At 40.1% G+C, this 25,294-nt stretch overlaps 1 protein-coding gene across 2 annotated transcripts; it reads left to right on the forward strand.

Moving 5' to 3' along the window:
• The first annotated feature begins 419 nt into the window (after positions 1 to 419).
• Positions 420 to 24,563, forward strand: si:dkey-192p21.6 (uncharacterized protein LOC565246 homolog). 2 transcript variants are annotated; one of them, XM_044372629.1, is made up of 18 exons: positions 420 to 743; positions 1,093 to 1,187; positions 1,859 to 1,980; positions 2,955 to 3,073; positions 4,911 to 4,980; positions 5,077 to 5,143; positions 7,194 to 7,276; positions 10,131 to 10,207; positions 11,164 to 11,194; positions 11,321 to 11,481; positions 13,534 to 13,646; positions 14,521 to 14,642; positions 15,139 to 15,262; positions 15,370 to 15,456; positions 16,619 to 16,696; positions 20,317 to 20,387; positions 21,477 to 21,589; positions 22,997 to 24,563. In XM_044372629.1, the coding sequence occupies exons 1-18, from the start codon at positions 530 to 532 to the stop codon at positions 23,176 to 23,178; spliced, it is 1,929 nt and encodes a 642-aa protein (XP_044228564.1). In that variant the 5' UTR covers positions 420 to 529; the 3' UTR covers positions 23,179 to 24,563. The 2 variants fall into 2 exon arrangements, with proteins under 2 accessions (XP_044228564.1, XP_044228565.1); XM_044372630.1 differs by lacking the exon at positions 420 to 743 and adding an exon at positions 848 to 971.
• Positions 24,564 to 25,294: the final 731 nt, after the last annotated feature.

Here is a 25,294-nt window from a genome sequence, read left to right on the forward strand (position 1 = left end):
AGACACCTCTTGCACACGCTTTTATTCTCTATTATGTATTGTATATATGCACACATATCAGACATAAACTTGCTCAGAATAATAGCCCAGTGTTAGTAATGTGTCTGCACAACGGGTCAGCAGATATTAAAGCAAGCCCTGCTCCTCGGCCGACTGGAGTTCATGTCAAAGGTTAATGAGCTGCTCCTGCGAGATTACCCCGCTGAACTCATCTGTGACAGCGAGCGCTCAGGGAAATGAACTGGCTAATGAAATGAAAAGAGGGAGAGGATGTGACAAGTGATCAGCATTTAACAGTTGGCTGGATGTGGAAATGAGAATAGGGCGTCAGAGTTTTGGTTATAAAGGAAAGCAAGCTGTAATTTGAAACAAAACCATTGGACAGCATTCAAATGATAGTACAAATTTTGTTCCTCCCACTGACCTCTACACCAAAGCAAACACTTCACACATGTAAGCTGTCCGTTTCCATCAGTAATTCCTATTTTATTCATCTCCTCCACAAGATTGTAGACATAATGCCCCAAAAATGATTCCAAACATCACAAACCAGTTGACAGGAACCACAAACAACACATGCATGTTGCCCTTTGACCACTTTTTATACTGGTGTGAGTGTTATAAAGATGAGCAGGGGAGGTGGCTGTTTACAAGTAGCAACATGGAGCCTGGTAGATTGCTACAAGCAAGTCTAACTTTATTAATCCTTATAAGCAGCAGCTGTGGAGGACACATCAAATCAGGTGAGTTTACTAGATTCATTAGTGGTGAAAGTGGGTGTGATGTGTGATGTCCAGACAAACTGGATTAAATAATTTAAATTTTCAGTTCAGATTCCACTGACGAACAGTCGGCTTCTTGTGTCAATGTTTGGTCCTCGTAATTAAGGTTAAATTAGATTTTTTGTTTTTTTCTTTTATATATAATAATGAACATGTCAGGTAGTTTAAGGACTCAGTCAATAGTATTGAGTAAGTACAATGATCTTGCTGAACATAGTGATCTGATACACCCTTCTGCTATCTTATATTTATGATGTACATGAAGATTTGTGTACCAGTTGTAAATCAGTGCTGTTTTAAATCCATGCAGGACACGCTGTGAAAATGGATCAGGCTTTGTTATCGTTTCATAACCAGCTGCCCCATGAAGTGGAGGTCTTCTACACCTCAGACTATTGCTACAAGGTAAATAATATTCACTGTCTGTCCATGTTTTTCTACTTGTTGAGACATTAACATCATTGAAATCAGTTTAGTTTCCCAAAAACATAAATACCTGTAAGAATTTGTCAATTTGAACATTTTCATAGCAATGCACACAAAATATTAAGAATATAGCCTCACATAAAGTACAGTCAACAGTGTAAATTCATTGGAAAAGGTGTCATTCATGTTTCTCACCCAGATTCAGTCACTAAAAAGATTAATGGAGTTTTAGGATATAAGAGAGGACCAGCAAGTAAATTTTAGAGCATGACTAAATCTACTTTTCTTCTGCATTTTGTAAATCTGAAAGTCGGCTGCTTTGCTAAACTCTAGACCAGTCATTCTCTACCTTTTCGGCCTAAATTGTGAGCAGTTTGACCAAAAAAGTGATTTTTCCTCTTCAGATTGTTTCATTTGAAACGTTTAGATGCCAAAAAATGTATCATATCCAGTAAAAAATAGAGAAAAAATGAGAAAAAAATAAACTTAATTTTATCTAACAGATCTTACATCTTTAATCATCTTGTTATCCCATCAGATTTGACTCCAGGCTGGGAAACCACAGCTCTAAACTAAAGACTTTCTGATGGTTTTACTTTTGAGTGCAATGTACATTTATTCAATGTTACACCTGTTTTCTTGCATTTCAGTGTGTGTACCAGCATTTGGTCAGTGTGAAAGGCAGCAACAACAATGCATCTGCAGTGATCAGCACCAAATTCACTTTGACCGTGCGAGTGGAATCACAAATGCACAATGCAACTCTTTGCAGGTAATAAGATCAATATTCGAACAGAGCAACAGTAAAATCAAACCAGCTTTCAATTTCCCTTGCAGTCCAGGGAGGTAAAACAGCTGATTTGTTTCCGGTTTACTCATATTAACTCTGCCTGTGGGAGTGTATTGCTCTTGTCTTTAAACATAATATAGTGTGGTGGCATCCGATGATTGCATCAGCAGTTTGCTAGATTATTTACAGGGCTGGGGGAGTAATCCTGACCTGCTTTCTAGACCTGAGTGATGCCCTCCCTTAAACTACCTCACTGGGTATCGATCAGGAGCCTTTTTGGGGTTAATAAGACCTGACATTCCAATATTGATGAAAAGGGCTCATTAAAGCTTCGAAGCTTACAAGTCCTGTGGAAACCTCACCGGGGATGTTAACTGGAGGAGACAGCTGCCATATTTATAAACAATCAGGACTGACAAGAAACTGGGGCAGAGCTTTCCATTTGGGGGGTCACCTGTAAACATGGTGCGAGGGACTCAGCTGCAGCATGACAAGCCTCTGGTGTTTTTTCTGGCCCTCTCAGAGGTCTGGTCTTGAGCTTCTTAGATCAATGCTGAGGTCTCTAACCAGACTGTGCTGCTATTGATTTCCTTTTCTCCTTTGAAAAACACTCCAAGTGATAGCTAGTATGTCATCCCAGCAGTGGATCAATATGAGTGTGTAATGCATGTTTTTGGGGTCTGAAACTGGAGATGGTCAGAGAGCAAAGAGGTGTACTTCTGGTCTATGGGCACTAGGTGGTGCTCTTGAGCTTCATAGGTGTTGGGAAGGAAGGAGATGGGAAGACCCTTTTTTCAGTCAGGTCAAGAGAAAAACAGCAGCAGTAGAAAGGGAAAAAGTAATTTAATGAATGCTTCTACGGAAATATAATTTCAGAGAGGATCAAATAATACAGTCTGTGGTTTTAGATGCTCTTAAGGAAAGTGTGTCTCAATATTTCTCTGTTTTGGATGCAGGTGGAGTCAGACATATGAGGAAGGTGGTCATTACTCAGTTTGGATCCAGATGTCAGATGCTGCCAGTAATCCCAGCTGCATTCACACTGTGGATAAAAGACCAAACAACGCATACCTGCGTAAGTGGACAACACTGTCACAGTCAACATGATTGTGTTGGTGAGGCACAGTGACAGTAAGGGAACCTTTGATCCACTCTCTACTTAATTGAGTCAGCAAAGAGGTGAATCACCGGGTTTGTCCGCATCTACTGAGCAGTAATTCTCATCCATCTCTTGAGACATGATGTGTATTGATCAGATACGACATGCTTTCTTGAAAAGGGATAAAAGAAAAGCTTTTCTGTTTGTTTTGAGGGCCTGGCTCTGCGCGTAGAGCATTGTGGGTAATACATTAGGGAGTGTGGAAGGATTAGGGCATAATGGGATTTTGAAAGCGTCTCTCTCCATAATGTACACTCTACTTAACAATATTGCAGATTATGTTGTAGATCAGACTTTTAAGGCCAAGTAGCCATTATCTGAGCAGATATATGGTCAGTGTGACGGCACCCCTCACAGTATGATGAGCTTCCATTAGCTTTGCAGACCGGTGATTATACAAACTCCCCATAGGACTTGCTCAGCTTAAGTAATGGTCTGGTCAGCAGCTAAAGACAGGTTAGAGTTGCCCTGCTAGGGAATTTCAAAGTTTACTTCAGTGTCTCAGATTGATTGGCTGCAGGGCTACATGAGGTCATTTGTTGTGTGTGGTATTCTTCAAGGATATGTTTCTGTGCAGCTGCTATCAGATCCACCCTTTAATCATGTTAGTACTGTATTCTGCATTGTACCACAAACCACAAGTCACCTACTGCGGCCTTAATTCTCACAAAGAAATCCAAGATATTGACTTCTATTAAGTGTTCAACTTTAGCAAACATATTGATGAACAGAGTAATCTAGTTCTTTTGAAAAGACTCATAGACTAATAGAACGATCATGCCTGCCAGCAGAGATTTAGTGTTGTTTCACTTCATGTGCTGAGAGCTTTATGGTGTTTTTATGAGTGAACATCATAGGATGTGGATGTCATAGTGTAGATGTCAGCTCGGGTTAAAATGGCTTCTTTTTGTTTGTTTTTCCACTGAAGACAAACACAGCTCATACTGCCTCCCTGTTTTCTTTGCTTTGACGCAAGACGACCATACTGATATCTCCTGATTCTGTGTGTTATAGTTTTATAATGTCTAACACAGCTGTAAAATGTACTGATAACAGAATACTGACGGTGCTCATGAAAGAACAATAATTTTTGCCTTTTTTTGTTTGCAGAAAACAATAAATATGAGATCAAGTTGTATTTGGCTTTATTTGTGGTGCACTAATTTTGCTATTAACTGCAATCTAAATTATGCAATGATGTACTGTAGTGGTTAACAGATGCAGGCATATAAGGAATTATAATTCCAAAAATGTGTTTCCCAGTGCCAAACTTTTAACCTGATCCTTGTTCTATGGTCCTTGTAAATGTCCTTATTTATTTATTTAGCAAATAAAAGACATCTAGGCTGCAGCATAACATCATCTTGACCCCACTCCTATCTATGATGCCGTCTAGCAGTCCAGCTCTTTCCCTCTGTCTTTGTTTCCTCGCCCTTCCAGCTCCAGTGTAGCCTTACATTTTCCTTTTTGGATGCCGGCAGGGTTAGATTACCTAGAGTGATTGCTCTGTGATGGATTGACCAAGAGTTTTCCATTAGGTTCTTGTTTGTCACTTGAGGGATCCCCTTTGACACTGGTTGACTGACAGAGAGCCACAGGGGAGCCTGAAGGCGAGTAAAGCAGACAGCTTGGACTGATAAAGACGCACAGTCAGACATTGACTTCCAGATAGAGAGGCTATGACGTAGGGTGATACAGTCTGATTACACAACACCAATTTGTAAACATCGTCTTTTTCCATTTTCTTATCCAGCTCTCCTGGTGGCAGCTCTCTTGCTGGCCATAATCACGCTCTTATTTGTTGTGGCTCCCTACATCTACAGGTATGTTCATTAAACCGTCCTCAATGAAAACACCATTCTTCACTGATTAGTCCTCCATCAGAACCAGGCAGCCCACACTTGTTGTCCCTTTCATAGGAGGTGCAGCACATCAAAATTTATTAAGACCATTTGCTGCCAAGGCCCTCAGTACTCAGTGGATAACGTAAGTAAAATGCATTCGCTTAATATCTTAATAAATGCAATGAGATGACACAAATGCACAATGTGATTGATGAGATTGAGATCATGAAACCAAGCAAATGATTTCAATCAAGTTAGTACTCGAGTAGTAGTATCATCAGTATGAACTGTACAATCTTGAGATACTAAACACTTCAAGATGCAGCATTAATCCCACAGTTCATCAGTAATGTGTGAATGAGAAATAAGTTCTTACATTTTTATTTGAATATTTCATTCTTCTTTGTTTGGTTTATTTAATCCTGTAAATTCCTGTTCCTGTGTTTAAAGCATTCAGTTATTCCTTACTGCAAAAAAAATGATTGACTTTATGCTTTTCTGTTAATCAAAAGTTAACATTGCCTTGATCCAACAGTTACATTGCATTATTTTCATTGGCCAGCTACGCAGCCTGAGATGCATACCAAGATTGCTCTGAGACTCCAGTCATCAAGCCGTTTGGGAGACACTAATGGAATGATTGATACAAATGTTAGCAGAGCCAATTGTACAGCAGACTTACATGGAAGCATTTGTCTAATCATCTTGCTTGATGGCAAGAGCTGCTGTGTATTTTTGGTGAGCTTGAATAGCTCCTCTCATTCTTCCAAGCAAGATGTCTCTGTCCTCCATATGCTGTCTGGATGGCATGCAGATCCATCATGACATATTAGTGCTGGTGTCTTCCTGCTCTGGCTCTTTAAACTGCTGCATGGAGGCCAGTGAGTAAGGCTAATCCAACTGAGAGGGCAGCAGGCCAGAGTCATCTGAATACTGCCTTCACAGAGAGAAGGAAAAAGAGGCGCCGCCACACAGCACAGAGGATGACCCAGGACACAGAGATGCTCGACATCATTTTGAGGAGTTCTGACCCCATGTGGCAATTTAGATTTTCTGTTTGGTCAACATTTTTACATCTCAGAACAATTATAGTTATGTAAAATCTCGAGACGTTTGCATATATTATTTGTAATAGCAACAAGTCTATATTTGTGTTGTCATTTGATGTATTTCTAAATGTGCCCACTGTTTTCAACCTCTCTACTTTTTTTAATTTAAAAGTTAAATCACCAAGAGTACACAAACTAATGAACACTTTAATTATGAAGTATTGTAATTATAATTAACCACTGCTACTGGAGAGGGTCATTTTAGACTTAATTAGCATAACTTTTCAACTATTAAAAGAGATCTGGCAATCAGTAATTTGTAAGTTTCAAAGCAACATGAGGCAATTAAGAGAGCTCCAAAGAGGCTCAATCAAGCTGTACTAGAATCACAGATGCATCAGTTAAAAAAAGCCAATTATTTAAAGCTGCATCAATCAATGTTTTTATATCAGCAATGTGTCAAATGACTAACACAGCTTTTACAGAATGCAACTTTACTGCTTCAAATTATCCACAAAATTAGCTCTGACAAACTATTCTATGCTGTCTGCCAGGACCGAATGGTGGATAGACAAAGTTAGCAACTGGCTAGTAAACTTCATGGAGCATTCAAATTATTCACAAAATTAGCTCTGATAAATTACTCCACACTGTCTGCCAGGACCAAATGGCATATAGACAAAGTTAGCAACTGGCTAGTAAACTTCATGGAGCATTCAGCAGCTAAAATGGCAGAAATTGGCAGAGCAAAACAGAGCTGAAAGCAGAGTGAACATTGGACTTAAATTAATCAGGTGGCCACAAACATGAATGCTAAAATGAATGCTAATGCTGCTGCGTTTCTGCAGTTTATCAACTTTACAAGGTGACAGTATGATATGTTGTGTTTACAGGTTGTTCCACTTCCCTCAAGTGGCCAACAAATCAATTAATACAGCTTTAAAATGTTCAGTTGAACAGAAAAAGCCAACATTATGCCAACACAGATTAACTTAAGAGAAACAGCAGTCACAAGTTTAGACAACATACAGCATACAGAAGGCATATAGTGTATGTTGAGAAGACCAATGCTTGTTACTTGTAATACTAGATACTGAAAAGCCGAAATGTTGACATTATTTTGTCTTATAACTGTTTCTACAGGACGGAGCACATGCTTGTGAAGCTGAGCACGATGCCACTAAACCGAAACCAACACGTCTGCGCTCACTGGACACTTTCCGAGGGTATGTATGCCATCAACAACCATCCTGTTTATCAGTCTATCACCACATGCGGCTCGTTCACATGCTAATTCCTTTTCGAGCCGTCTGAGGCATGATGAAGATGTACAGGCCCAGCATAATGAATAATTACAGGGGTCACAGTCTGGCCACATGCTCCCCCAAGCTTTTGTTATCAGGCGGTATAGCTTTGGGCATGATTTCTGATATCAGTGCGTCTCGGGTTTGGAACAGAGTGTTTCTGTTGGACAGGAGTGATGCATGTGATTGAATCTGGGCTCCCTGCTAGCCTTAATTGTGGCCTGGGGGTAGACACAAAGCACGCCTCTCTGGAAACAGGATGCTGGTGTGGCTTTGACCTCCCCCTTGCCAAATAATTGATGTAATAATACCGTCAACATATCAGCACACATCCACACGGCCATAGATCTCCTGCCAAAATGGAGAGCAAAAGGAAATCCAGCAGCACAGAGGCAGCATCCAGCAGACGTCTGACATCTTCTCCATCTGTGGCTTCCTTTTGGATGAATTTGCAAAAGTTCAAGGAGAGGATAAATGGAATTCTTTTTTTAAAATTTAACCTCCCTTCATTTACAGTTCTAGCCACAGTCCTTCAATCTTATTAGCTGAAATGTCACTCTAGGGTTACAGATACTTGTCGCATATTGACATCCTGATTGGTAATACTGGAAATTCTCATACCTGACAACACACTTAATCAAACTGTGACTCAGCTCTCAAGATTAACGCTGCGTGTGCCTCCTCAGCCCTGTGACTTATGATCCATACCCCTGATAAGTAACAACTTTCTACAGAGAACAGACACATCAGTCATCTGCAATAAATGCTGAGACGTTTCTGAAGGCAAAAGGCTTTTCTTGGGGGCTGAAAGGTTTTTCTGATCATTGCTCAGGCTCCACTGACGTGATATACAGAGAACTGTGGAGTAACAGTTGCACGTTAATTTTTCTAAAAGGATTTGGATTTTAATCTTGTGGCGCACTGCTAAAAGCCTGTCGCCGGTTTTCCCTTGCTGCTGAAAATCGCACCGTCAGTAGTTAGTGATGCTGTATAACAGAAGGAACAACTATTACGGCAAAACAATGGATGGTCAGTTGCATTTGACACCAGGTGGCTGACTCATTCTGTGCCTTATTTTGACTAAGCTCCAAGTTTTCCCTCTGATTGGGTTTCAGATATGCTCTGATGTTTGGCCACAGAGAAATAACCTTGGCATTTGCACTCAAGTACTAGTAATTTATTATGACTATGGGTATAAATGTGCTTGATATGGTCAGAAGGTAACTCAATACTCTGCAGTGATAGAGTGTGGCTATCCATTTGCAACGGAGAAATGTACTAAGCTGATACTCTAATTGGTAATGCATGTACAGTGACTCAACTCAAAGAGGTCCATAAGCGTCTATCAGTGAGTCATAACCAGTTGTCACTGCTGTTAGAAAGACCCGTCTATCTGTAATCTGTTAACTATAAATCATGAATACTGAATCCCAGACATGAATTAAGTCTATTACTAAGATGACAAATGTTCAATGGAAGGCTTATGAGGGATATTTACAACTTTAACCTGATTAGGAAACAAGCCTGTGGTGCCTCAACCTGAAAATAATCTGTTTTTCTATTAACATTGATGCAACATAAAACAAAGACACCTCAGTACACATCATATTAATTAGGCATTTAGAGTTTCCCTTAATCATAATTAGTAGCCACTAGTGTCACATGTGCGGCATTTGTAATGTAATCTGCCTAAAATGGAGTGTTTTAATTAAAAAGATGGCCAGTAAGCCCTGATGTTGCAGTGATTTTCACGCGGTCTCATCTGGCTAGTGATTTAACCTTTGTCTTTGTCACTATGGCGACTAATGGATATGTTTGTCAAAATTTAAATGACAGCCAGTGTACATATCTGTGTGTTTGAGAGAGAGAAAGAGTACATGAACACATGAAGCAGGGTTTTCTCTACTTTAATAGCCCTTTTTGAGATGATAGTGGCAGATTAAAATCTTGTATCAGCAGGTTGGGGCTAAAAGAGGAGTAATGGCTTGGTGTACCTCTTAATTGAATCTCGGCAGAAAAACAAGAGGAGGCAGAGGTAGATACAGTGCACCTTATCAGACAGTCACAGTCTTAGAGGTTGTCCTAATCTCGTTATGGCTCTTAAAGACCCCCTTATGATTTTTTTTTTCTTTTTGATTGAATAACGCATGAATCAGAACCATAAATTAGGTATTCAGGATGGTGAAAGGATTGAAACCACCTCGAAGCAAACCTCCGCTACAGCTCTACCATGCAATCATTTACATTCCTCTGCCAGTTTGTGTTGTGTAATGGCACCCACCCACTTTCTGACATGCAATACAAACACCTTTTTTCCTCCAGTGTCTGATTCAGTGAAGCACTCCATCACGTGCTGTGTTTCAGCAGCCTTGGCCAGTGCTAAAGTATAAAGTGTATCATATATTAGACGCAAAGTCTTTAGTCAGCACTCCTGCTTGAGGAGATCCAGAGGACAAGTGTTCATTTCCTGAGTGATTCATAATGCTTAGATTGCATTATCTTGCATTTGGAGTGTGACAGAATAAAAAGCCCCTCCCAAGGCCTCTTTAACTTTAATTTGAAAGTTAATATTTCATCAGAATCAAAGTATTGGTGTGATGATAAGAAAACAGTTTGATATATATGTTTTATTCAGTGTTTCATGTGTTTATGATGTTTTAAAAATGGGGGACAGTTTTTAATTTTCACACACATTTCCATTATTTACTCTTCCTTTACTATTTACTATTTACTAAATAGTGTATTATAGTGCTTACTGATTGTGCTGTCTTTGTAGGTTTGCCCTCACAGTGATGGTTTTTGTGAACTACGGCGGAGGAGGCTACTGGTTCTTCCAACATGCACCGTGGAATGGTTAAGTAAAGTGCAAGACATGCACGAAATTATGACATAAAACTAAAATAAGAGCTTGTACAGTTCAACTGCTCCCTGCATGTTGCAACAATTTGAGTTTGTTTCCTGCCTTCTGTCTAATTTTGCCAATCAAGTAGATTTAATAGCTAAAAGGACCAAGAGCTCATAGTCTGTTTCAAGGAAGAAACCAGTACTTTTAATATTAATGTATTAATAATCTCTAACACAGAGCCTGGTCTGCACTGATTATTTAATGGCAGCATTGTCCTCAACATGTCTGCAGCACTTACTGACCTGTTGTCACTAATTATGATAAATGCAGTCCCAAACCAAACACACAGGATGCCATTCCTCATGCAGGCCAAATAAAAGGCGAGATCCATAGATGTTTATTGTTATTAACAACCAAGGAGGAGACGAGGAGGAGGAGGGATGTGTTTAAATGGCAGCTGGGACAGTATGGGAGGGAGAAGTGAATGAGTAATAATGACCAGTCTCGAGGTGCTCTTGAGTAACCAGTGACCAGGGGTTGTTCAAACATTAAACTATGCTGGGTCCATTTTCTCTAATGAATAAAAGCTGTCTAAAAAATGGTATGAAAACTTTAATAATATACAATCTGTTTTTTGGAGATGTGTTCAATTTAAATTTTATAATAGCCTCTTTGCCACATCTACAAGTGTATTGATTTCAGAGGTGGTTTGATTAATCTTTTCTCTGCTGCAGGGCCGCTACTGTCACAGGAGTGCAGATGTTTATTAATCATACTTTTTCAAAATGGAACATTAATGACAGGCAGCACTTTAAGGACGTAACATTGGTCTTCATTCACGTTGTGGTCTTTTTGGATTGCTGAGATTAGAGGAGGGAAAGAACTGTGAACTCTGTATAATGACGTCAAAATCAAGTATCTTTGTTTCTATTGATATTAATTCATGTCTCCGATTTTTATGCAGGTCTAACTGTGGCAGATCTTGTGATGCCATGGTACATTTTTTTACAAGTGCATACATGTTGAGTCCCATACTCATTTAGTATAAAATATACATGAATATGCACATTTTTGTTCTTATATACATATTTTTAACTACATAATTCTGTTATTTCTTAAAGGTTTGTGTTTATTATTGGGACCTCAGTGGTGTTGGCTTTTAGATCCATGCAGAGGAGAGGAGTCAGCCGCCTGCAGCTGCTGCGCAAAATCACCTGGAGAACAGTCGTCCTCCTGATGCTCGGCTTCTGCTTCCTCAACTATTCTCCAAGAGACGGACCATGTAGGTTCAAAATATGTAGCATGTTGTTGTTAATGGAACAAATACATCCTCCATTTGGACGTGTTTGTTCTGATCTTCTGTTCTGTACTGGCATCATCAGTAGAGCGTGTGTAACAACAAGCTGAATTTGCTGTTATATTACATTACATCAAACAATTTGAACACTGATTCTGTGACAAGGTATTTTCAATCATTTATATCATGCAACACACAAAAAAGCATTGTTTTTATGAACTGCAGTTAGTCAAGTAACAAAGACAAAGATGTTATATGGGTTGAGCTCCAGATTTGTGATAAAAGCTGCAGGGCTGTGTCAGGGTTAGAGGAGGGGAAGCAAGCTGAAAATCCTCATTTCATCGTCCACCTGGGGATGCACAGGACGCCCTTCACACATTAGCCATCCCCGGTGCTAATGGACTTTCCTGTGTGGATGTCTGTGTAACTGGGTTAACAAAAATATCGTTATTGTGTGTGCTGTCTCAAAATCCAGCACCAGGGGACGTTTAACAGAGGCAGATTGAGCAAAAACAAACCGTTGCGGTAATGGACAATTACAAACAGATAGTGTTACACCCTTCAGCCCCATGCAGCTGCTGTTAGAGCCGCTGTTGGAGCTGCTCATAACAGCGCAGTGACTTTTACCATAAACTGCAGCTTTGCCCTCTGTCTCCAAGGACGTCCTCTGCAGTTCAGTCGCAGAGTTTGATCTAATAAGAGAATGGAGTCATATCAGCTCAATATGTTAAACTGTTTCAATGTCAGACGAGCTAGAATAAGGTGTTAACCTTTGACATCAACTATGAGTCATTTCAAATAAACGTTACTATGGTTATATATCTGCAGTAAATCATGGTCAACCAGCGCTGAAGACCTTGAAACTACAATTTTGATGATTTCCCTTTCTTTTTATACTTCAATTAAGATTTTAAATGCTGTGATACAGGTTTAAAATTATAAAGTGCTCATATAATATTTTAGTCTGTTGGATAACCTGAAAAACACATGGTGGTTCAACATGACGGTGTTTTTTTGATTCCTTTGAACATTGACATATTTGTATAGTTTTGCTTTAGCAAAATTTAACAATGTGTTTTGGAAGTGTAATTTTTGACTATTTGACAGTTTTTCTTCTTTGTTGGATTGTGATCAGTTACAAATCAGTCAGATTAAGATGGGGTCAGAAAGTCAGATTCGAAATCCTACTGTTGAGTAGCCTTCAGAGGACGTTTGAATACAAAAAGTTTCTAACTAATCTGTTTGCTGTACTTTCTGATGGCTTTAAACAGCTCTGTTCTGTACTGTGAGATACTTTTTTATTCAGTCTCTTACTGAAAGGCCTCAGAGATGGGAAGTAGACAGCAGAGCTTTCACATCTTAAAAGATATTGACCGTCAAAAGGATCCTAATTTCACACAAAAACCTACATCAATTGATCAGATAGTGAAACTAAATGTGTTACAGTTTCCAGCAGAATATAGAAACAGTAAAAATTACCTTTGGGGATGTAACCTGCAGATTTAACAAATGTGTCATTAGTAAGAGCTTTCTCTTTTCCTGTGAAAGGGGAGATTTCCGCCTCTTATCTGATTCGTCCTGATCAATGATTGGGATTACATAGTTTTTACAGCACTTTGTGCGGCAAAGAGGTTTTCAATTAACTAATGTGTAGATTACCATCAATCTCTCAAACAGGAGCCAATCCTATCCTCCCCAATTTGTCGAGACCAAGAGATAACTGGGAATCTTTGATTAGCTTCCCACATTCTTGACATGTCCATACCGGAAGGCTGACACCATTTCCCATTGCCTCGCGCTGTCCATCATCATTCTTCAGGAAGTAGTAGTACTGTAGTAGTAGTAGTAGGATGATTGAAAATATGATATCACCAATATTATCAGTTTCCTGATTTATAATTTGCTCAAATCAGCAGGAATAGCTTTACACCAGTGAGTTATATCTATACCTTGCCTGAGTTGTACGTTCATATATTCATCATTGGGTATGGAGGCACAGATGAGGGTTTATGCTGTGTGTTTTTGAATGTGTTGCAGTGTCCTGGTCCTGGCTGAGGATCCCTGGAGTGCTGCAGCGTCTGGCCTTCACCTACTTTGTTCTGTCTCTCCTGCAGACTTTCTGGGGCCAGAAAGAAATCCCACTGAGAGCGGTGAGCAGCTCTGTCAAGTTCACTTTCATCAGTCATTACACACCAGGGAAACAACATTAAAGAAGTCTAATCTGAAGTGTGCACGTTGCCTTTCTGGGACCAGTTTTGTCATTTGGTGTTGTTCTTGTTCCTGTTGATAACTGAGCAAACATACAGCCACCTACAGTCATGCTAGTGGCTCTTTGAGACTATACTTAGGCACAATAGTGCTTTGAGCTTAATGCTAATACCACGTCAGCTTAGCTCAGCAGTTAACATGCTGATGTTTAGCACTTATGTTTGCCATGTTGCTATCTTAGTTTAACACACTATTGTTTGCTAATTAGCACTAAAAACAAAGTACATTTGAGGCTGAGGGGAATGTCATTAGTTTTCCTGGTAGGCTACTACATGAGTTACATTTTTGACCTGATGATAGCACTAGATGAAGTTAGCCTAACAGGCCTTTTTCACCGCAGACATTTGACTTGTCATGTAAGGAAAAGCATAGTTGTTGCTGATAACATTAACAATGGCTCTGTCCTGTTCAAGTGTACCAATATAAGACATCTCAGGGTGACAGTGAGCCAGCATGCACAACACTAGGATACTTAAACTGAAGCAGCAAAATGGAGTTCAGCCATCTTTAATTTAATTATTCAGTCACTACTTTAGTCAGTAGGTTTCATCCTCTTGGGACCATGATTATCTGTAGGCCTACTCAGTTTCATGGCAATCCATTGAGATATTTCAATCTGTAGCACAAGTGATGGACAGACTGGCCAACAGGCTAAACAATTGTCAAGTGTCCAAAATTATAAAATGTCCAAAAGATGAACTGTTTTATTCCCCCTTAAAACTATTTAACATTATTTTTGATTTATTTATGATGCAGTATCACTGGTGGAACCCCTTCCAGGATGTGGTCTTGTATTGGCCCCAGTGGCTGATTATCATTTTCCTGGAGACTCTGTGGCTGTTCATCACCTTCCTCCTGCCTGTACCCAACTGCCCCACGTACGTCCAAGCAAGGCTCTCAGTGTCATGCAACTGACTTAATCTACTCAATAATCCACTGCACACGTATGCTAACAGTGTAAATTTCATCCATCTCTGCATGCTGGGATGATCTCCAGTTTTAGGCTGTTGCAGCAGTGGTGTTACTGTGCACCTTGTGTTGCTGGTGTTATGAACCGCTGTGATTTATGGGCTTGTGGTGGATGCTTCAGAGGGCATAATTAGCCAATCTCAGTCTGTCATGTGCAATAAGAGGAGCGGAGGCAGAGGATCCATCTTCCTCGCTCTGTGTCTTCTGCTCAGTGCAGCTTTTTGTGTGTTTTTTCCCCATCTCTGTGACCCTGCATGGCATCTGTGTGAAAATACTGTGTTGGTACGAATAGTAACGATCCTTTCCAGAGCTCTTTTCCTGAAATGTGAGTACTTAACTTTATAACTTTAGTAAGTGCTGTACAGTTTCTTATTCCATAATGATTATGTGCTTTAATGCTATCAGAGGGTATTTGGGAGCTGGTGGAATTGGTGATAATGGTCTTTACCCAAACTGCACTGGGGGTGCGGCAGGATACGTCGATAGATGGATGTTTGGTGATAACATATACAGGTACCCCACATGCAAAGTAAGACCTTTTTCATATAGCATATGTTATTTAATCTATCTATCACAAGACATGTGCAGTTAGCGGATTTAAAGCTTTTCTGGGTCTTTTCATCTTGCCTTCTCCAGGAAATGTATCACACCACACAGCCCTTTGACCCAGAGGGGGTTCTGGGTACAATCAACTCCATTGTCATGGGATTTCTGGGGATGCAGGTAAGACAGATCACGTACAGTATTTCATCTGTACGATTCAACAAGTGGAAAAATATTATTCTTTTATCTTGTCAGGACTTTTTATAAGGGTCCATATTATTCTGCAATGTTTTTCATGGTACCGATATTGCATTTGCACATATATAGTTAAGTTTAGTCAGTAGGTTGTCTATGGAATAATTAATTATTGATTATTGAATTAATTAAAGGGTCAGGTCACCCAAATCACCCAGAACCCCCCCCACCCCCACCCCCACCCCCACCCAAAAAAAACATGTGTTACTACTTTACCCCAGTGGCATTTAGCCATGCAGATGGTTGGGCCTGATTGGCTGACAGCAGCAGCTTCTTTCATTGAAATGGAACCAAACTTGCTCAGGAGAAGCTATCTGGTAAAATGTAGAAAATGGATTTAAAAGATTATATAAATTGTGTTGCAGTGTTCCTAATCTTAATTTCTTACAACAACTCAATTTAACATTCATGTTTGTAATTAAACAAAAAGAAATGTAATTGTTATAATAGAGTTTCTTTGCATAGAGGATAAGTAATCCTAATATGTTGATAAAAACATTGTTAACTCTGTACTTAAATGAAGGTCATATGACAGACTTTTTCCTGTGTGCGTGTAAGTGCACAGCTGCCCTCCTTTATTGACAAAATGTTGTCAGAGAGCAAGGAGAGAGCTTTTGGTCTTTAGACCGGAGTCTCCAAGGCAGCTCACGCACTCTGATGGCAACAGTGTCACTTATAACCATTTGTGTTGTGGGAAGTTGCCATTCGAAAGCAGCCACATTGCTCAATTCCCGGTGGGCGGTTAGCACTGAGCCCTTCAGTCAGCGAGTCTTAGACGACACGCCAGGTGTCCGTTGCCCTCCCCTGTGTTCACCCATACTAATGTCCTCAGCTGAAACATATTCATCATCACCAAATTAATCAGAGGTTGCAGATGACTTACACCCCACATCTGGCTCAACAGGATAGGAGAAATGTGACCGCCACGTCAGGGACGCAGCATTGACACCCACATCCCAGGCCTGTTTGGTTACCCAAGGGCAAATAAATGGACAAGCCAGTTGTTGTTGTTTACATGGTATTTCCAGTTAAATGTATGATTGAATGAGTTGTGGTGTTGTGCTTATCTCTGCCCCCTTCTCCACAGGCGGGGAAAATTATCATCTTCTACAAGGGGATAAACGTCCACATCCTCTGCCGATTCCTAGTGTGGGCTGTCATCCTGGTAAGTTTCATCATGTGGAAATTTTAAAACACAGCTGGTAAAGTAACTCACTATAAAAGCCGATCGATAATTTAAAAGCAAGACAAGAAATCACTTAAATCACCTTACTGCTTGTATGACTCACACAAATCCTTGCCCTGTCTTGCTGCTTTACTTTGCGTTGCAGGTAAAGTCTGCTGTGTGTTTTCCAGACACTCAGGTATTAGTCATAGCTGCTGAAACCATTCATTAGCAGGACTTAGTAGAGGACATGTGTGTGATCTGAGTACAATTAAACAACAACCATGTGTGGCTGTGTTTCCGGGCAGACATGGGTATCCAGTGCCTCAGGGGGATACACACTGTCTCTCATTGCCTGTGTGTGTCTCACATGTGGTTTTAGATTATAAGAGTTGTGCATATTACTTACACTCTTTGGCGCACAGTATACTAGCATCTGATGAAGAGCATGATCAATTCATACACCTGCAGGCTAAATCTCAGCAAACATTTACAGATGAAACACATGACAGTATTGATAAAGTGTTATAACAGAAATAGATGAAAGTCCTTCCAAATCCAGGAAAAAAAAGTTACATTTCATCATAAATCTACTCGGATAGCACGGAGGTTATATTTGTTTTGGCTCTGTGTTCATGCTGGGTGGTCTTAAAACACAAAGAGCCAAGCTGGCCTCTATTTCATTTAGAGGGGGAATATGTCCCATTGGGAGAAGCCAAGTGTTATACGAGATGGCCCGTTTTGCATTTCCAAACCTGTGACAGGAGGCTGTGAGTCTGCTTTAACGAGACTGACAGATATCCATGTAGAAAGGCCAGGCTTTGATGAACTGTGCTTGGCCACTATTTTATAAGTACAGGGAGATGCTGCAGAGATGGAGCTCGTTTGTAAAACGGGGTTAGTGGGAGCCTGCATGCTGTGGAGGCAGACATCCTGAACTGGCAGTCCTGTGACCTGGAGCGATGATGGAGCTGGAAGAGCTGGCTGCACCACTCAGCCTTTGAAATCAAACTGTGCAGGATGAAAAGAAGGGGCCAGTAGAGTCAGCCGGGGAAAACACACAGAAACAGTAATAGATACCATTAGTTTCAAGTTATGTTGTTGTTGCACATGACTTTTCTGCTACATTAGACATCAAGTTCCTTCAGACGGGTATGTGTAATTGTATGGGGTTTATTTATTTGACCCATGTGATTAAACTACATTGAAGGTCCTTAAATTAAGGAAACAATTTCATTTGTTAATTTGGTCTCATTAGTTCTACATCTGTCATGTAGTCAGGCTTATTGAGTCAAGTCAACTGAAGTTTATTTGTGTAGCCCAATGTCACATGCAATATCTCAATGAGGTTTACAGGCCCATATAAACAATGGATCCTTGTCCAGCCCATACTTCTCTAAAAAGATAAGAAAAAAATCCTAAAAAACCTCAGAATGCAAGAAAACAAAATCAAGCGTCTATAGCCATGTTAACAGCTCTGTGAGGCTGTACTTCAGCTAAGTGCTAACATCAGCATGCTAACATGCTCTCATTGACAATGCCAACATGCCAACATGATGTTTAGCAGATAACCTTGTTAACCATGTTAGCATGCTAACATTTGCTAATGAGCACTAAACACAAAGTTCAACTGAGGCTGATGGGACTGCCATTAATTTTTAAGGGATTTAGTCAAGTAGGGATCAGCAATGTCAATGAGGATCATGAATGTCTGTACAAAATTTTGTGGCAATCTATCTAATGGTTGTTGAGATATTTCAGTCTGGACCAAAGGGGTCAACCAACTGACAAATCGACATTAACATCCTTGGAAGAAACCACAGGAAATGTTATTGAGAGAGATCTCCACTGTGAGAGCTCAGTAGAGCAGTAGGTGGGAAAATGGCAATTACAAAAACAAGCTTAAAGTTTGTTAAAATACACAAGACAACAACAGCATTATAATCCAACAAAAAGATTATAATAGGTCCAATACAAACATAATAAATCCAATATTAGAGGTCCAGAAGTCAAAGAAATGGTTCTTTTGTGTTTGTGAATCAGGACAAATCCTGTTTATATATGTGAGAATCAATTGAAATTCTGTTGTGAGAATTTAACATCATTAACCTCTATTCTTAAATGACAAATTTCCCCATTTTGTCTCCTGGTGTTGAATCTTATTGACTATCATTGTGGAGCGAGTGGCTGGAGGGAGGTGAAATAAATTAGATCCATTTGGCTTCTCCCAGAGGCACCAAGTGATAAAGTAACACATGATGAAATAAATAAACATTAGGCTTTTATGTTTTTCCACTGTATCTCATGGTTCACCAGTTAATGATATATAGATGGTGTGGATACTCAAGATTATGATGTTAGAGATGTTATATTCAAGATCATACCATGTTTAGTGACGAATCAATACAGGGACTTAAAATCCTGGTTGACTGAAATAAAGGATAACGATAAAATAGATTTTCTCTCATTGCAGTGGCTCAACAACAAGAGCAGGACATTTTTTCATTGATTTTGGGAGCAGATACAAACCATGTGTAAAGCATGAATACATAATCATCCCACATGCTCTACTTATGTATATTTGCTTTGGTTTCTTATTTAATCTCAGTAGCTAAATCTATTTATAGTCCTACAAACTGTTTTCACCAACACAAAAAAGCAAAATTAGTTTTAGTGATTGGCCTGCTCTTGATATTGACTTTTCTAATACAATTTCAGCTCAGAGGGGAGGCAGGAAGCAGAGCTGAACTGCCTCTTGTTTCAGACATGTGCTCTTGACATTAGCAAGTCTCCTCAGTGGTGGAGGGAGCTCATTTCTGCAGGCACCCAACCACAGGATTGATATTATGCACAGGAGGTTCAAAAAGAACCAGAAAGTGTTGATACAATAAACACAAGCCAGTTTTTACACCACAGCTCACTGTAGTGTGATTTCTGTGGTGGATTGATATTCAGGGTCGGCCATGCATCTTCTCCCTAATAAACAACAGCCCATGTTAATTAAAGTCCAACGATCAGGCTCCAGAAGTGAGAGATTGAAATTGAGCGATTGCCCCACATACCAGCCCCATCCCACATCCTGCTGCCTGGATAGCCTGGAGACTCAATCCAGCCCCGGCTAGGCTATTTCCACACCATCGATTCTGTCATCTATACACATGATGGATATCCACCTAACAAGCATGTTTGGATTCTTATCCACTGCCCTGGGTTTCTCTCTGGAGAACAAAATGGTTCTTCAAGCATCTAAATCATATGTAAAGGTAAATAGATGAGACAATAAAAGCTTTTATTGATGTACAGTTCATCAGATTGTATGGTTCTTGTGTATCATTGTTATTAAGGCAGCGGAGTCAACTTGGCCTTCAATGGATTCTCCGCTATCTGCCGGAGTCTGACACTCTTTGAAGAGAGCAACATTCCAGCGTGGTGGTCAAATTGGCGTGTTTGCAGTCCGATATTGTGTGTGTGTAACTTGATGAACCTTATTCATCTGACTCCCAGATAATCGGTTAATCCGCCGGACTCGCTTGATTCTGTTGCCTTACGTTTTAGCAGCCCAGTACAGATTGCTTTATCGCCCTCCATCGATTTGAAATCTGTTTCATTTCCACCCTCAGGGAATCTCTGCAGCCATCCTTTCTAAGTGCACACGAGACGGAGGATTTATACCTGTCAATAAAAACCTTTGGTAAGTGCTTCCTGACCCTCTAAATCCAGCCACTTTTCTCACAAAAGAAAGGATGGGTTTCCAACAGACACAAATCAAGGCTGCTAAAACACGCGTTTACTTACCTCTAATGACAGCTACGACTGTAAATAATCACCCGGACTGTCAGGAGTGTGAGGTGGAGCCGTTATACATCCTCCCAACATGATCACTCCTTACAGCCAGAAAAATGAGGGATGCTTTATGATCTCTACCCCACCAGTCGTCCTGGCAGAAGCACTCAGTACACATTTTACCAGCTATGTGTGATGGAATAGGATCCGGCTCTGGGAAAAGCATCTATGTAACCACAATGCAGTCTCCCAAACTATCATATGCCTTTTTGGAAAAACAAGGCACAGTGTCTTTATAAATGTTTATGGTGATTTTGCATGAAATACAGCCCAATTACTGCCTCAGATGGAAATTATTTTATGACCTGTGCATTTGTTCCACTCCCACATTCCCCTTAATATAATGTGAATCATTTTAATGTTGCAGCAGGAAGAATACCATTTCATCTGTGATGTGTAAGCAAATTCTTCATGATGTTCCACAGGGGCCCCCGCTAAAGCTGCATTCATCCCTCGCCATTACCTGCCTGGCTTTTATAGGCAGTTCATCATGCACAGGTTATTGAGCTCTTGAGTACAAGTCCCAGCCTGGATGTCTAGAAGTAATTAACTCCCAGCTAAGAGTCCTTTTTGGCCCCACTTCAGCTGAGATAAAAAATAAAAAAGCCCACTGCAAGGAGGCTCCGGGAGGCAGCCATTTTACATTAGATGATATTACATCAAGCATTCTTGCACTTAGGAACAGACAGGGACATGGCTGGCTGGCACGGCTCCACAGGGCACGTGCCAAGGATCCACTGCTGATGCTTTACACCAATCCAGCAAACTGTCCCGCAGCTTGAGACTCCTGGGTGTTATTTATGTGCAGTAGAGGATTGATAGCCTCAGTGTTTTTACACCCTTGTTCACACCGTTCACATTTTAGTGATGCCCAAATGTACACAGTGAAATGTTGTTGTTGTAAGTGTAAGTGTTGTTGATGGTCTGTTTTGTTCAGGTCAGTGTCCTATGTGATGTGTATGGGCTGTTTCTCCTTCCTGCTGCTGGGAGGCATGTACTTTGTCACTGATATCAAGGGCTGGTGGGGCGGACAGCCATTCATATATCCAGGTACTGTGGTCATGGACCAAAGGGCTCAGTGTATATACTGGTGTATATGCTTTGGTTGGAATAAAAACCTCAGACAATTGATTGGCACATGAAACACCCACATTGAATAATACATTTAATTAAATAAACCGGCTATAATCAGTATTTTTGTATTAACAGACCACATGTATGTGGACTCTGTAGTCAGTCTGCAGTTGTATGGAGCGTTTTAGCATCTTTTAGCTCATTGTTTTGGTTTTTTGGTCTGTAACTTAACTGTTCTGGTTGACTCTCATCAGCGTTGTTCCCAGAAGCAAGCAGCTGTTTTCAGCTCTAGAAACCCCACATAAGCAACCTGTCCAGTGCCAAACTGCAGAAATGTTAGCGACTAGCTGTTGAATACAGAGGAGCATTTTGCAGCTAAGCACCAGATATTTCCCTCTCAAGTTGGAGAGCAAAACAGAGCTAAAAGGAGAGTGAAACATTGAAATGACTCCAATGACTCCAATGACTCCAATGACTCCATATCTGCAGTAGCCTAACAAGCTCATCATATCTACTTAAACAATGATAATGTGCCAGGGTTGTGTCTCCAAGTGGCCAAAAAATCAGTAAAAGCAGGTTTAAAGAAATATTCTGGTACTTTTAAACTTAGTCTTATTCTCTAATTTTGACATGGGTCATGCTAACATTGCACTCTCTACTTCAACTGTAGAGAATTGGGAAACCCAAACTCCAGCAAAACAAAGATATCAGGGCTACCCGGGGTGAGCCTCCTAAAGCTTTCCAAATAATACATTTTATATAAATAATTTCAAGCACTTCATTCTGAGTTAAAAGTAAACACAGAAATTGGATCAGCTACTCTTACTACACTGCTAACTACATAAGGATCTACTTCTTGGGGCAACTTAGCAGCCAACAAATCTAGCTGTCTATTCGTCTGCTGAATAACAAACACTAGTGACTTATCATTTTATTATTGTATTATTCTACTGCGACAGGAGTTACTATTGAAAAAGTGTTCTTAAAGGGCTTGATTGCCTTTAGGGGTTGTAATCTTTGTAATCGCTGTTGCTTATCATACAGAGATCTGAGTTTTTCCATATCCAAATTGAAGGTTGAGACTTGACATGACCATTTCCAGCTCACTCTACCTCGCGCTTTTCTTCCATTTATTAGTTTATTCTTAGTCTGACTCGGAGACAAGTGTTTAAAATGAGTAATGTAAAATTTATGTTTCTTTGGAGAGCTTTAGGAGGTTTACACTGCTTGCCCCAATATACTTGCTTTGTTGGAATATGTGTTTCCCTAATCTCTACAGCAGAGGAGGTGAGTGCCAAGATTATTATGACACCAGAAGATAACATTTTCCTTTAAAACAGAGAAGTCCTGTTCAATAACACCTTGTATTTGTCTCCTCCTCAGGGATGAACTCCATTTTTGTGTATGTTGGCCACTCTCTCCTGGGTTTCTACTTCCCGTTCAGCTGGGAGATGCGCTTCCAGGAGAGTCATTGGGAGTGGCTCTTCCAAAGCCTGTGGGGAACTGCACTGTGGGTGCTCATCGCCTACCTGCTGTACAGGAAGAAATTCTTCCTCAAAATATAAAACAGGATGATTATCTTTCCCTCTCTCTCTCTCTGTAGATACAATTACCATACCTCATAGTTCTTGGCCTAATCAGTTTAGTTTACTTCTCATTGATGTACAGCCTGCCCACATGCATCTGCATGAATTGCACTATTACACTAATATCCCACTCATCTGATAAAACAAACAGCTCAGACTGAAAAGAGGATTAAAGTTTTTGTCAAACACAAGCAGATCAAGATCTACTACAAGAAAAAGGTTAGAAAATGTTCATGTGTGGAGCCACCCAATTTTGAAAAAAGATGTCTGATCCATCGGTGTTGTTGGGCAGCTGAGGATTTATTTGATGCCACTTGTTTTGTACACTGAATAGACTGATTAAATCAAATATACTGAGGTGGTACTTAACAAATTAGGCCGAGTGATTCCACTACACACCAGGCCAGCCATTATGAGTCTGTTGCCATGGCCACTCCTCCTCTTTCTATGTGTGTGTGTGTGTGTGTGCGGGTACCATCTGCTGTCCGAGTGACAGTACTTAATAGGGGTCAAGATGCACAGCTCACAAAGGAGTGTCATTAATGGGACCGACACCTCTAGCACTCATTCTATTAGAAAATCAGGGAAATTACATGAATCCAATTCATCAGAGGACAACGACAAGCCCCCTGAAAGAGCCTGAGCCCTTGTTACATGTTTAAAATTTTCATTTTTTATACACAAGCTATATACATACTGAAGCAGGGTTCATTTTCAGACTCAGATTATAATATTTCTACATGATTGACAATGTGGTTGGGTGATTTATACATGTTTTTTGTAGAATGAATGAGAGTGTTGAGCAGGTACAGATCAGTGTGGCCTTTGCATCAGGTCAGGTGAGTGTACATCATGAAATGACCATCTAGTTAATGAAATGAAACAGCATCATGCTCTTCTTCCAGAGGAAATCATATTACACACTCCTCAGAAGCCATAACAACATTGTGTAATATGGTGTAGTGGTTTTGGTAATTGTCTTATAAACAGAGGTTGTTGTTTGAATCCCAGTAGGTGCATCCTGCCCTCTTGAACAAGATGCAAGTCCATAATTGCTTTCCCAAACTAGTGCCAGCAATGGAAATGCATTGCTGCTTTTTCATGAGATGAAAATGAAATCAATACAGACTCACCACAGAGGGCTAAAGATATGTTTTGTGTCTTCTGCATTTATTTAAATTCAAGCATTTAGCTGACTCATTCAGAGAGATTTATAGTGTCTGCAGCATGATGAGGTCAGAACTGAATAAACATCACTAATAATAAAGACTGTAAGGATCAAAATAAAAATATCCAGACTGTGGAGGTGACAAATACTGTGCATATATTTCAGTTTGAATTTCTGATAAACTCATCCTGCACTACTCTAAACTTGGTGTCATTCTAGCGCTTTCAAAAAATGTTTTTAAGAAACCATTGTGGTTTGACATACCATGTCTACACCACCACATTTCCTTGTCCTTATTGATTATTTTTGAGCATATGTCTCAGGATACCTATAGTCTGTCATATGGAAACTTTATCCCAGATACAATGTTCTCATGCAGACTGTTCAGCATCTTATATCACATAATGATCCCCATTATCTCCCTTGATAGAGCAAACAGGAATACATTTATCTTCCTATACAGTGTAAGTGAAAACCTTAATACAGTATCTGCTGAAACAGTAACAGATAATTTATTATAAACATACAAACACCCATTTCAGACATTAAGATAAGATGATATTTTGAGTAAATTGACAACTGTAAGACCAATTCTTGTAAGATTTTAGGCAATAACTTTGTGTTGTGCTTTTTTGAGTTTCTTTTAGTCATTTCACCTTTTCACTAAAGGACACAATTATTTTGATGATGATACAAATGAGATAAATTGATAAAACTGAAAAGGAGAGGTGAAAATATAAGAACAGTGGTGGTAATATGTTTTTCCCCACCCAGTGAAAGTTACCGGAGCTCCTGAGAAGCCCTGCCATCCCCCTCTGCAGCCCAGTGAGCTCCAGTGTTTTTTTGCTACATGCAGAGACATTGATTGGAGAGCGATTGCTGTGTGAGTGACTGGTGTCCTGCCCCGAGGCTGCAGCAATGCATCAC

The sequence above is a fragment of the Thunnus albacares genome, chromosome 14, assembly GCF_914725855.1.
Source record: "Thunnus albacares chromosome 14, fThuAlb1.1, whole genome shotgun sequence".
NCBI classification, from domain to species: Eukaryota; Metazoa; Chordata; class Actinopteri; order Scombriformes; family Scombridae; genus Thunnus; species Thunnus albacares.

Excerpts from the sequence above, each read along its gene's own strand:
- si:dkey-192p21.6 (XM_044372629.1), top strand. The coding sequence starts at position 530 with ATGATTCCAAACATCACAAACCAGTTGACAGGAACCACAAACAACACA. Across the intron at positions 14,643-15,138 it reads CCTGTACCCAACTGCCCCAC|AGGGTATTTGGGAGCTGGTG; the intron begins GTACGTCCAAGC and ends TAATGCTATCAG. Across the intron at positions 20,388-21,476 it reads CCTGTCAATAAAAACCTTTG|GTCAGTGTCCTATGTGATGT; the intron begins GTAAGTGCTTCC and ends TGTTTTGTTCAG.